The sequence below is a fragment of the Triturus cristatus genome, chromosome 3_1 (assembly GCF_964204655.1).
Source record: "Triturus cristatus chromosome 3_1, aTriCri1.1, whole genome shotgun sequence".
Classification (NCBI taxonomy): domain Eukaryota; kingdom Metazoa; phylum Chordata; class Amphibia; order Caudata; family Salamandridae; genus Triturus; species Triturus cristatus.
The window spans coordinates 672,622,413-672,636,114 of NC_140583.1; the positions used below are offsets into that span (position 1 = coordinate 672,622,413).

Genomic DNA, 13,702 nt, shown 5'->3' on the forward strand with positions numbered 1-13,702 from the left:
AGGAAATACTGAACAGATTTACACCTCTCTGCCAAATTTCAAGTAATTCTGTTCAGCCGTTCGGGCTGTAGCTGCGTCTAAAGGTCCTATGGAAAAATGCATGGGGAAAACGCGTTTTGGGAACCCACTTTTTTCTCGGCCCCCGCTTGACGAATCACCCCGAGACTTTCAGGGTAGGAGCTGAACAGAGCGCCCCATTAGTTTTGACAATTTGGCGAGGATTGGTCAACCGGCGCCAAAGTTATTCAAAATAGAATTTTGAGATTTCCTATGGAAACACGGTCCTAACTATAACTATCTACTGGCGACCGCCAGTAGATAATATCAACTTATAAATAATTCTCCCTACCTATATTATATAATAATATTAAACCTAATACTTACCTAAATCTAAGGCCATAACCCAGAACACAGCCAAAGTGTACTTAAAAGAACATAGCTGCCTTTAACTTCTGAAAAAGCAGTCAGTAGCCAATAGCATAATGCCTTGTCATTGCTATGTGTCATGGTAATTTATGTTAAATACTGCAAAATTCCACAACATTTTGGTAAACTACGGCGACAACAGATATCACCGAGTTAAAATGCCTTATAACTTAAAAAATACTCATGGGGACGTGGTCAGGCAAGATGGTCAGGTGGACGTGATTCACCTCGGCGGATTTAGGACTGCAAGCAAGTGACGACGGGGAAGAGTGAAGGAGCAATGCGACTCTCAAAATGGGGGCATCAGCCGGAGCAGCAGGTTCTCCCCTGCTGAGCTGCAGAGGCACCACATAGACCGCTGTGGCGACCGGCTCCGACGCCTCTGAGAGCTGGTGCAGGTGGTGAGGCCCGTCCGATTGAAAACCGGTGACGAGCGATGAGGCCGCAGCGCTAGGGACCGCGTCTGCCATCTTCCCTCCAAAACCGGGAAGTAAGAGGGATCCATTTGACACTGTTGGGGACCCCGTTGAAAACATGGGATCCCCTGGATTGTGACCCGTGACTGCATGTAATCGCCCGGTGGCAGAGAAATTGTTCAAGGGAGACTCGACACGTCATGCCTGTCCCTAAAATGGTGGCCGCCGCTGCCCCTCAATGCGAATTGTAGGCATGTGAGAGAGAGCCCCCCCGACAAGCTATGCCAATAAGCTTCCCCCAGGGGGTCAGAGGAAACAACAGAGGATTAGTAGTAGCTCAGGGAGCCACTATCCCTAAAAAGTGAACACCGTAGACAGATGAGACCAGAGTGTTCTGCTAAGGGGATGAAGGAAGAACCGGCTGTACAGCTTAGGTGAGGAGTTCGACTATGCTTCTATTCGAGGTGAGGGAGTGGTCCCAGGATCATTAGACTGTCGTAGCAGGAGGACGCATCGCCTGGGGGAGTCTGACAATATGTGGCGAAGGCGGCCTACGGAGAGAGGAGGAGGTCGGGCCGCATCTATACCACCAAAAAAAGGGACGGCTAAGGTTTACAGTTACTTTAGCACCACTGAAAAAAAGCAGACGCAAAAACAAGGCGGTGATACCACCAACATGTCACTCACCATGGACGATCTAACAGCAGCCCTCAGGGAGCTCCGCCCTGAGATTAAGGTGGATATTAAGTCCTCTATGGATCAACTAAAAGTGACCTCCCAGACTCGGTGGCTCGGGTAGGTCTAGAAGTGCAGCGTGAGCGGGGCAGACACCTACTTTTAGAGGTTCCTCGGCTCATGCTGAGTCCACCAAGCACTGTTGTGGTCCGCAGTCCTACTGAATAGGGTAGCACCAGACCTTGACAGGTATTTTAGCTAAATGATTTTTCACATTCAAACTTGTTGTGATTGAGAGACTAAAAATTCTGTATAGTCCTTTCCCCCCCCCCCTTTTATTGTAGATAGTCATCATAGGTCCTGACGAATCGCGAGTTCACAAGTTCTGAGCGAGAAACATGTTGACCACTAACACTAAATTTAAGCACTCTAATTAGAGACATTAAACTCTACCGAGTGCCAAATACACTTTTTTAATCAGGGAAGGAGACCTTTAGAATAAAATTGAATTCCCACACTGGTACTTTCAACCCTGTTTTAAAATCACTTTTCCATATCTACATTAATCAGGCCCCCATACCCGCACTTCACCAAACGGCTGTTGGATTAAAGAACTCCGATAAAGTGCCCCTTTTTAGGGAGCCCGTTAGGCATTGCACCGCCGGCCCGACGAGGAGCAGCCCAGATGATGAAGCATGACACCTGAAAGGGTGTGTGAGGGCATTAATATCCAACAAAAGGATTACCCACTTCACATACAGCGTACATGTAGTCTAATCCAGCTCTCTTGTTGATTCACCTATAATTTCTCCTTCAATTGAGGAACAGCAGGTAATACTCTTCTTGGTAGTCAACTAAAAGTAGACCTATTTTAGCGAATAACAGCGCTCCAACAGGAACTAGACACTGTGGGTACACGAGTTCTGGAAGTGGAATATCAGGCTCAAGAGCTGGATACAAGAACAACAGCCACCCAGGATAAAATGCAAGACCTCCACACCCAGCTGCAATTAGCCCTGCTAATGGCAGAAGATTTGGAAAACAGATCAAGAAGAGATAATATCATCCCTCAAAAGCATAAAGTTTGAAAGTATCTGACAGAGCACAACTTTGAGGTGGTGGCCCTTCAGGAAACACACCTAAAGCAAGTGGAGGAGCTCCTGTTGCATCATAAAAGCTATGCACTGATCTATAGGTCTTCGGCTAGCACAAAACAAAGTGGTTTGGCTTTGCTATTACACAACTCTACAAAATGTCAACCTGAAGCCATAAAATCAGATAAGGAGGGTAGGATCACTATGGTGAAGGACAAAATGAAGGAGCGGCTATGTACGTTCATTTTGGCATATACCCCCAACACAGGGCAACCTGCTTTTCTATCCTTCCTGCTCAATATGATAGTCGGATTTGCTGAGGGCTCAACAATACTGATGGGAGACTTTAATCTCACATGACATGCAGAAATAGATAGCACCCATCCTCATAGAACACCCATAGACAGATTTCCGAAAGGCATGAAACACTCCATACACACGCTTGGGCTAATAGATGCATGGCGACAAATCTACCCCGACACCAAAGACTACACATTTTTTCCCATGTACACCAAACATACTCGAGGCTTGACTATATTTTTATAAGCCAAGGGCTATTAGGGTCACTCTAAGCTGCAAAAATTATCCTGATCTCTATATCGGCCCATAGTCTAGTCACAATATTTTTATCTTGGGAGGGCGGTGCACCCAAGACACCGAGATGGTATTTTCCAGTCTCTTTGACGAGAGATAAACTACTAAGAGATGAATTACGAGGGGCCATTACAGAATTCTTCCAACTAAACCAACCGCAGGATACCTCTCCCCTCAATAACGCGGATGCTTTCAAAGCGGTCCTATTGGGAAAGTGCATGGAGCTTAACTCCACATTAAAAAAATTCTAAAAAGACTGGAAAATAAGATGGGTTTATCTGGCTCAGTCCTTCAATGGTTCAAATCCTTTCTGGAAAACAGAATACAATCTTTCATGGTGAGCAAAAATCTTCCTCGCTCCTCACCAAACCCTCTGGGTGTACCACAAGGCTCGACCCTATCCCCCACCCTATTCAACCTATATGTCGAACCGCTAACCGAACTATTACAGCAGGCAAACATAGCCTACCACATGTACGCTGACGACACTCAACTTTACATCAAGATCTCCTCCATTGGATACATAATATCGATGAACATGGCACTCGAAAAGACCGTCCACTGGCTAACAACCAACTTCCTCAAGCTAAACTCACAAAAAACTGAATTTCTTCTAATCTCCTCCCCTAATAATTTCCAGCAGACAAAGGAATGGTCCAAGTTGATCACTGCACTTAACTGCACGCCAACTCTGGTGGACTCCACCAAATCACTTGGAATTACTCTAGATAAGAACATTAACATGCAAACACACATCAACCTGTTAGCTAAAAAGGCACGCTTTCACCTCAGCTATCTCAGGAAAATGAAACCTTTCATCGATAACCAGGACCTCAAAACTGCAGTTCAATCCTTAGTCATCTCAAGGCTGGAGTACAGAGGCACCAGTCTCGCGGGACTTCCCAAAATCTCAACCGCCCCATTAAAAGCCTGTCTCAATGCCGCAGCAAGACTTCTAACAGGATCCAGGAAATTTGACCACATATCGCCACACCTGAAAGCGCTCAACTGGCTTCCTTTTGAAGCTCGAATCCAACTAAAAATGGCATGCATCACTCACAAAGCGCTTCACCACAATATTCCCCAGTACCTATCCCAAAAACTGACCTTATCTGGAGGAATCAGACATTCAAGGAGTGCTGATAATTTACTCCTGAACCCCTCACGCTTTAGAAATAAAAAAAACTTCTGACAGAGCATTCTCCGGACCAGCACCAAGAATATGGAACTCGCTTTCTCCCTACATCAGAAAAATCTCCTCTACTCTTCTGTTAAAAAAAGAAGCAAAATCATTCCTTATGTGCAAAATCCTCCTGTAAACTATCACATGGACCATTCCAGATGTACACCCTAAACTTGCCCCTTCTATCCCTCTAAAGACACCTTCACTGCTCTCGACCCGTTGCTTAGAAATACTCTCACGCCTGCGACCTTACAATCTTTGTAAATAAGTTGATCTTATGTATGCTATTCTTTTTGCAAATTGTTTTATTCGTCTTGTGCCCTCAGTGTAAAGCGCTCTGATACACTTCCATGGGTCTGGTCCCACTATAGAAAACTCTAAAAATAAAATAAAATAAAAATAAATAAACAGAGAGCCAGGGAGAGGGAAACTCTGGAGGCGGAACTGGAGGCGATTGAAAAGGAATATAAAAATAACCCCTCGTGGACATTGCAATGCAAACTGAGCGCTTTTAAAGGGAAAATCACAGCGATCTACTCCAATAGGGCAGAATACACCCATTTATGGCCTCGCCACATCTCTTACGTGCAGGGGAACAAGGTAGGAACACACCTAGCCAGACAGCTACGGAAAAAGATGGAGAAAGAACACATTGGAGGTATAGGTGACTCAGAGGGCAACAAATCACACTCAGATACAGATAAGGCGAAGGCATTTGGGGCATTTTTATAAGGAACTGTATACAAAGGACCACATCGATACAATAGCACAACATCACTACCTACAATCACTAAACCTGCCACAGGTCTCCCAGGTCTGGAATGATATTCTAAATGCTCCCATCACCGAGTAGGAGGTAGGGAAAGTGATTGCGCCACTTAAACCTAACAAGTCTCCAGGGCCTGATGGCATGATGGCTCATTTTTACAAAACGTATGCGCCGGACATCATCCCACAGCTCATACAATTATTCAGTGTGATGGGAGAGGGCCTATCCATCTCACAATCAATGGCGGAGGCCTTCATAACGGTCATCCACATGCCTGGGAAAAATCCACAAAATTGTGTCTTTTACAGGCCCATTGCACTCCTGAACCTAGACGCCAAACTATACTCTGCGATACTGGCGGCGAGACTGGAGGACCTGATGCCAATTTTATTCCACCCTGACAAATCAGGCTTCATAAAAGGCAGACAGATCCACAATAATGTTCGTCAGACCTTTCATTTCATAGAAGAGGTAGCCAAACACAAGATACTGGCAATTCTGATGGGTATGGATGCTGGGAAGGCCTTCGACAGGGTGGATTGGTCGTTCCTAATTCTCGCGCTCGAATACTTTGGTTTCGGCAAGGCATTTATAGACATGGTTAGAGCTAATTATGCGCACCTGCACTCCAGAGTTCAGGTCAACAGGACCAGTTCAGCCCTTTTTCACTAGAGAGGGGGAAGAGGCAGGGCTACCCGCTCTCGCCTCTACTCTTCGCCCTAAGTATAGAACCACTGGCATTATGGGTCCAGGCGGCACCAGAAATTAGGGGCATACATTTTGGTGGAGAGGAAAATAAAATATCGCTCTTCGCAGATGATGTCTTGTTGTCACTCACTATCCCTAACCACTCGCTGCAAGCCTTACAGGTTGAACTGCAGGCATTTGAAGAGGTATCAGGCTTTAAGCATCCTGACCCTCATGTTGACTGAGAAAGAAACCTCCCTTCAGTGGGCCAAGCACACACTTAAGTACCTGGGTATTCAATTAACTCCCAGACTATTTAAGGCTAACTACCCCCCCCCCCCACTCTTGCTTCAAATCCAGCAGGATCTCAAACACTGGAAACCTCTCTTTATCTCATGGTTGGATCACATACACGTGATAAAAATGACGGTATTACCCACATTTTTATATTTATTCCAGGCCCTGCCGAAATATCTGGTCAGGGACTACCTGCATAGGCTACGTTCTCTTATTATACGATACATCTGGCAGAACGGCAGAGTGCGGCTTCCCTTCCACACATGAAGACGCGCAAGAAACGGGGGGTGGCTCTGTCGGACTTTAACCTATACTTTAAAGCCACCCAGCTAAGAATCCTGGCAGAATGGTCCAGGAGAGAATCTGATAAGCACTTGTTGCAAATGGACAGGGCGATAGTGGGGTAAAAAATTGGGATGGGGTTTGGAAACCTAAGAAAGACAAGACCACTGGACGCTTACATTAGCACCCCTACACAAACCCCACTCAAAGTATGGAATGAGGTATAACGCCATTTGCCTGTTACTCTGAGATCTATTTCTTAACCATGATTAGCTCACATTTGACAGCTGCCAAAGGGATTTTCATGTCCCGCCTGCCGAACATTTCCACTACCTTCAACTTAAACACTGGGCCCTACAGCCACATGTCAGAGAGGCAGCAACACGAGAAAGGACGACATTAGAAAAATGTGTGCAACGGGTGGGTTCGATGAGGGGAGTGATCTCCTTTTTATATAGCCTACTTCTCTCCACTTCACACGCATCGAGACCCCGATACATGAACACATGGGACCATGTGGCAGGAAGAGACAAATGGAAGCATTTAGGGAGGGATATTGCTAAAGACAACCACTCCCTAGATCTAAGGGAAGCACATTATAAGATTCTCTTTGATTGGTACCTGTACCCAACCAAGCTCAAAAAGATTTTCCCAGAGACATCAGATCTGTGCTGGAGGGGATGTGGCTGCCTAGGGGACTTTCGTCATATTTGATGGGATTGTCCTACAATTAGAATATTCTGGGAGGAAATATTATCTCACATGAAAGACATCCTTGGATATATTATAAAGTACCACTTGCTGTACATTATAAGGATCTTGCAAGTCACTGAGTCAGGTTATAGAACTCTTTCCAGCAGTGGGTACCCCATATTATACATGGTCACACCGACACCTTCCCCACAAACCATGTAAAATATTTGTGCATGCTCTTTCAGAAAGAGCACATTTGCAAATAAGAATAGAACTTCTAGTAAAAACCTGTTAGATATTAGTTACAGAAAGATATTAGAAACAGTTCAATACAAGTCAGTTTTGTTTTTATTTTTTTTAAAAGCTGTATTAACTCAGAATGTGTTGAAACTTACAGAAATATTCTAACTTTTCTATAATTATCTAAGGAATGCAAAAAAAGCGTGTTCTGTTTGCTAGTCTCTGTAAACTAGAAAAATAGAGCAAGAGAAAGAAATAGAGCAGGAGAAAGAAAACAACCTTTTATTTTCGTTGCTTTAAAAAGCCGCTAAATTATAGACATGCATTTATACAGGGATTACAGAAACCCATGTATTACTTATATATCGATCGTTTCATTACTTTGTGCTGGCAGGACAGTTAAAGCTGTCTCTGGCCCAGACCTAGGAATTATAAATTATCTATACGTGTCCAATGGTTTCCTATTGATCACTCTCTCAAGTGTTGACATTTGCCCTTTGAAATCTAAATCAAAAGTCAAAACCGGTTAAACTTGTGTTTTGTTTTCCTTTTATAGCGGGCATTAGAATCGTTTCTGCAGACAGTGACCGATGAAGAATGTTTGCCTTGCTCCAGTTATAACGAGTTGTTTTCTTTTAATAGCCCTTCTTCGGTGGCAGCACAGCCATGAATCAAATCGCTGGGAAGATTACATCTGGAGAAGAAGTCTTAGCAAACCTCCATGGACACTGGGTACAGTGCTTTATGGATTTTGTTTTTTAAATGTTACTGCGCACAACAAGGTCCTTCAGGTCTGGCGGTGATGGATACAACACGTTTTTTTCCTGAAATTAAATGAAATAGCATTATGGATTTAAAATAAACAGTGGCGTTGAGGGCAGGCGTATATTTCGGACCTGTCCCTTATGCACCATTCTGCCTGCCCACGGTTTTCCTTGATAGTATGAATTTGCTTTAAATGCATGGGTGGACAGAATGTTTGCTCTTGGTTGTGAGCCGGTCCTGAAGCATCATAATGCTGCTTTCATTGTGATTTATTGTCAGCAGACCGCATTTAGGCATCAAGCTTACCATAGGGCATGCAGCGATGGTGCACCATAAATATATAAGCTGCTAGTAGTCGGCGCTGTGTTTTTATGTTATTGTTTCAATGATTTTTAACGTGTTGTGGTCTTAAAACATTGCAGTTCATGTACATTTCACAAATTTAACACAAGGCATTGGCAATGGCAAATGTCCTGGCTTATAACTGAAAGTGCCGCTTTAGTCAGGGATGCATGTAGGCAGTCCATAATTCACTATACTAGCTTTGTCACCCATCCTGGTACTTTTACATCCATTCATCCATCCACTGACGCATGTTTACACTCGCCCATTTACCCAGCCACAATAAACAGAAGCACAAGCTCAACAAGTAGATAGAAGATAAATTAAAGAATAAAAGTAGAAAAAAGAAAGCATCGCCACCTAAACTGCGTAAACATAAGCTTGCAAATCAAAAATAAAAATAAAAAATGACAGCATTTTGCCCTTTTCCAATGGCATTGGACATCTTGTATCATTGTTTTAAAGTTCCAACAGATCTGCAAGTTGAGAAGTATTGTGTTGACCATTTTGGAAAAGTAAAAACAATGATACACTATACATATCATGTCACCAGTCCAGGATGGCGCTCGGTAAATATTGCACTGGGCGGCCATCCAAAGAGTATAGTGTCTCACCGTTGTAGTGATCGGAGGTGGCCAACATAATGCTTCTAAACATGGTGGTCATCTTAGAACAATAAAAAATGAAGACTCTATGGAGAATAACATTCAGGGTTGGCCACCAAGGTTAGGAATAGTTACAGCACAAAATGCAGCAGACTGCAAATGAAATAGGTGAAAAGTGAGAAGCTTAGTTAGACTGTCTGGGAGATGCAGGATTCTCTAAAAGAAGGAAGGAAAGAAAAAATGAAAAAGGAAAGAAATGAATGGGAACCTTTTGAAAGAAAAAAATGAAAAACTAAAGGAGTAGTCCCGAGTCTAAGACACTGAAGCACACTGATGTTGAGGAATATGTGTAAACGCTGTTACTCGCAGGGAAATCGAGCCAATGACAGAAATAGGCTAAGCCATTGCCTCATGCATTATGCTTTCAATGGGGAGAAGCTGAATGTGAATGACACTCAGACAAAGGAGGGCTGACCCAAAACCCTCTATGCATATGTATTCAGAGTTTTTAAAAATGTTTTTCTTTTTTATTATGGGGCCTAGCAACTGCACTTGCTAATTATTCCTAAAAGGTTCTAGCAGGGGTTATCACAATGCAAATAGTTTTCCATCGGGTGATAATCAAGGGAAGCAACCAACACCAATTCCCGTGGTTACTAGAGTGATCGATAAGAATGCATGTAAAACAATAGCTGTTTGCAGGCCATAACACAGTGCAATAACCTGCCACCCTAAAAGGCTTACATCTATAACATGTGGTTTTCACAATAAATGGCACCTGACATACATGCTCCTAATAAATCATTCAGGCATATAGCCTTTATCATTCGCATGTCACCATAAAGAATTGAAACCTGTTGTGTTGAGCATGAGCTTCGCCACGAATCAACCACCAGTAGAGGCATAACATGACAAATACGCACAATATTACTGCTGACAAAACAATATACAACCCCTGTTAAAATGGCGTAACAAGGATTCTCAATGCAAAAATCTTGTTTGTCAAAGGCCTGACCTACTGTGGTAATCTCTGAGATTCTGTGTAACAAAATACCTGTCTGACAATCTGTCCTTAAAGGCCTACTGGCTTTGCACAATAATTAAGTTAGACCTGCTGTCTTTGTCATAACTTTTCATAATAAACAGATCAGTCCTATGGTATCTGACACACGTGTCCAAATGAACCAATTAGGCCTAACCTATATCAGTGGCTTGACACCATCACAATCACATGTCGGCTATATCAAGCATAAGCTTTCTCACAAGGCAGCTAGCAGGCATACCGTGCACAAAATATACAACTACGCATAAAATTACAGTCGCAAAAATAATTTACTTGCCCTCTATATAGCATTTGACATGGATTATCATACTGTAACACTCTTATATCTGAGAGAATTTTATTTATTTGTTTATTTGCAGAGTTGTAAATAGCGCTGGCTAAACACGGAGGTATCGGAGCGCTTTACATGAGGATCAGCAGGTTACCATTTACAAAATGAACATCAGTTACAGGAGCCAAGTATAAACAAAGGAGAAAAACAGTGATAATAATAATAATACTGAAGCTTATAGAGCGCGACAGCTACCCCAAGCAGGGGTGTGCCGGCGCTAGCAGTAGATGAAGCTAGATTGACCTACAAAGGTGAGAAGACCGACCTCCGAAAAACTCCTTAAGTTGAGCCGAAGAGCCATGTTTTCAGGGCTTTGCGGAAATAGGATTCTGAAATTGCCAGCCGTTAATGGCTAGGCAGATGGTTCCAAAGTGTGGCAGTGTTGACCATGAAGGATCTTCCACCCCGCCGTGATTTTCTGAAACGGGAGGAGTGTAGTAGGTTGAGCGAGTTGGAACGTAGCGTTCGAATCTGCTTGCAGGGGCATAATCTGTCCTTCAGGTAGCGTGGGCAATTACCGTGCAAGGCCCTATAGGCCAGGGTCAGTGCCTTAAAAATAATTCTTTTCTCGACCGGTAGCCAATGGAGCAGCCGGAGGTGCGGAGAGACATGATGTCGGAAAGGAATCCGGCGAACCAGTCTCGCAGCCGCATTCTGAACCAACTGGAGAACTTGGATGGCATATTTGGGAAGACCTAGGTAGAGGCCATTTGCGTAGTCCAGTCTGGATGTGACTGTGGCATGGACAACTATTTTTCTGCAGTCTTCCGGAAGGAGGTGCAGAATTTTCCGGAAGTTCTTTAGTTTCCTGAAACAGGTTGCGGAGACCTGTTGAATTTGGGCTAGGAGAGATAGATCATAATAACATGAGTTATTAGCTCATAGTATAACCAAGAAATACGTCAAATGGGAAATGGAGGGTAGAGGGGAAATGGTAAAAAAGGGGTAAGGAATGCAGGTCAGACCGGGAAAGTGGAAAGTACTTCAGGGGTAAAAAACAGTTAAAGTGAAAGACAGAACAAACCGGCTGGGGATCCACAATCCAAAACATCCCGTGTGTCGGTGAAAGTATAGGATAGGAGGGGTGTGGGTGATCCAAGGAGCGGGGTGAGGAGGCGGGGAGGGAAGGAAACACAATGGAGAGACGAGGAAAAACTATGTCCAATGTCCGGCTGGGTAGATGCCGGCCGAGGGGGTGAACCAAAGCCAAACTCCACTATAGCTGCCTAAACAGCTCCACCGGGCATCGGTCATGTTGCTCAGGCTCCGCGGTCAGTAAAACATTCAAAAAGTTTCCGCCGGGGGGCATCGTCACAATTCCATCGGCCGTACCAGTCCCGGTGTTACTGGGAAGCGCCGCCCACCACACCCTCCAGCTCGACCCCAGGAGAGACGAGTGCGCCACCGTAGATCCTTGGTCTAGGCAAGGGGAACGCTACGCCGCTATCAGAACTTATTAAAAAGAATAGCCAACACCAGTCCCTACTAGTCTACAGCCTTCAACACAGTGAACTGAGCAGGCAGAAAGTGTCTGTGGGGCTGCATGTGGGTCAGAATTAAAGGGTGTTCCTGTCCAGGAGGAAAATTATCTGTTTCCTCAAACTGCTGCAGGGGGTAGGCAAGGTCTGGGCAATGCTACTGCCTCTAGCCCTAGCCTTCCAATAAGTTCTACAGACCCGGTATTTCTGGCTTGGAGTTATCGAGTCTGTAATTCAGACCTCATAATTCCAGGCCCAGAAACACTTGTTACGGGCACTTGCGATACTTCACCCAAGGTTATCGCTTCTGGTGAACTAATGCAACTCATAATGAGGCCCGAGGCTTTGAACCATACATTTGGGTGGAATAGAATGATATTTCAAGGAGGGCAATTGGTGCCCAACCTAAGTCTGCACATTGTAGGACAGATGGAGTGAGACTGAGCACATGTATGAACGATTTGTCCTTTTTGGAGACATTCACATCACCATAGCAGAGCATTGATTTTAGGTTCACGGGTCAGTGCACACAGGCTGCAAATCAAGGAGGCCGTTCTAATGGTCCCCCTTTATTGGTTCCCCAAAAGCCCCTCCACCCTGAGGTCCGCAATACGTACAACGTCTTGTTGGATATGGAGGACGTCTATCTCACTGATTGTTGGATTCAATTCCTGAGCAACGTTCACTTCACAAGACCATCTTAGATCATTCAACCACTTGCTCTGGCAGAGTTCTGCACAACATCGGCAACAAATAATGGATGGAAATGTTAGAGCCAACGTTTCAAAATCATAATACTGTGGGTGGGTCATGTGCCTCTGCAGCTCAGGAGAGTGGTGAATTGGGCAGTGTTGGTAACTTTTTCTAGAAGGTTGGTCACTTGACAGACCCACCCAGAGTAAAAAATACGGCCTAGGGACTCTCTCCACATAAGTCTGTTTGCTCGTAAGGCCAGATTTCAGAGCCATGAGAAAACAGTGACATCCTTTATGAACAGAAATGCAGTAACAGACTCAAGGAACAGTGTAGGTCAATTCAGCATGGAAGCAGCAAGTTTTAGGACTGGCATAGAGACCATGACGTGGCGAAAGTCTGCACTTCTATATATCTCTTAGTTCCCCATTACAAATTCCCTGTTAACTCAGTGGAGAGATACCAGAGTTGTAATTAGTGATTCAAGCAGGTATTTCCGAATAAGATAACCAGGATCACAAGTTCAACTGCTCAGAAATGGCAGTTCTCAGACCACACATTTCTAGCTCCTTTTGCCCACGTGTTGCTGATTCCGTGGAGTTTCACACCCCTATTTACCACTTGTTTTAAGTGAGTTGTACATGTAAGGAGAGTGCATAACAGGTTGCCATGTAGAGCTCTTGGGGTGGAGAGGATAGCAAGGGGAGGGCAAACGCTAGGGTTGTTGGGAAGAGCAACGCATGCTCACCGATGGTTTAATGGGGGTTGATCTGAGGAGGGCTTTGAGACTCTGCTCCAGTGCTTAATTTGAGCCGGTAGTTTCCGGTGCTCGGCAGAGGCACTTAATTGTCAGCACCGAGGCTTGGGACAGCCTGCCACAAGGTGGGGCTGTCTAGGTTTAGAGAAGACCACAACAACAGTTAATTACTAAAGCTATATTAATTAAAATGGTTTTTACCTGCCATCCAAGCCATTTGTATAGCATTGGGGGGCTAAGATAGTCCGAATTGGCACTCCTGTAGGAATGTGATGGTTAGTAGATGTGTTTGTACTGTCATCGTCAGCGCTG

At 44.4% G+C, this 13,702-nt stretch overlaps 1 protein-coding gene across 7 annotated transcripts in view; it reads left to right on the plus strand.

Annotated features, from left to right (window-relative positions):
• OSBPL5 (oxysterol binding protein like 5) overlaps nt 1-13,702 on the plus strand; it is a 1,218,591-nt gene that overhangs the window by 1,125,511 nt on the left and 79,378 nt on the right. For all 7 annotated transcript variants that reach the window (XM_085644727.1, XM_085644725.1, XM_085644728.1 and 4 more), the window contains one exon: nt 7,999-8,088. In XM_085644727.1, the coding sequence (XP_085500853.1) occupies nt 7,999-8,088 (90 nt within the window). The remainder of the gene's footprint in view (nt 1-7,998; nt 8,089-13,702) is intronic.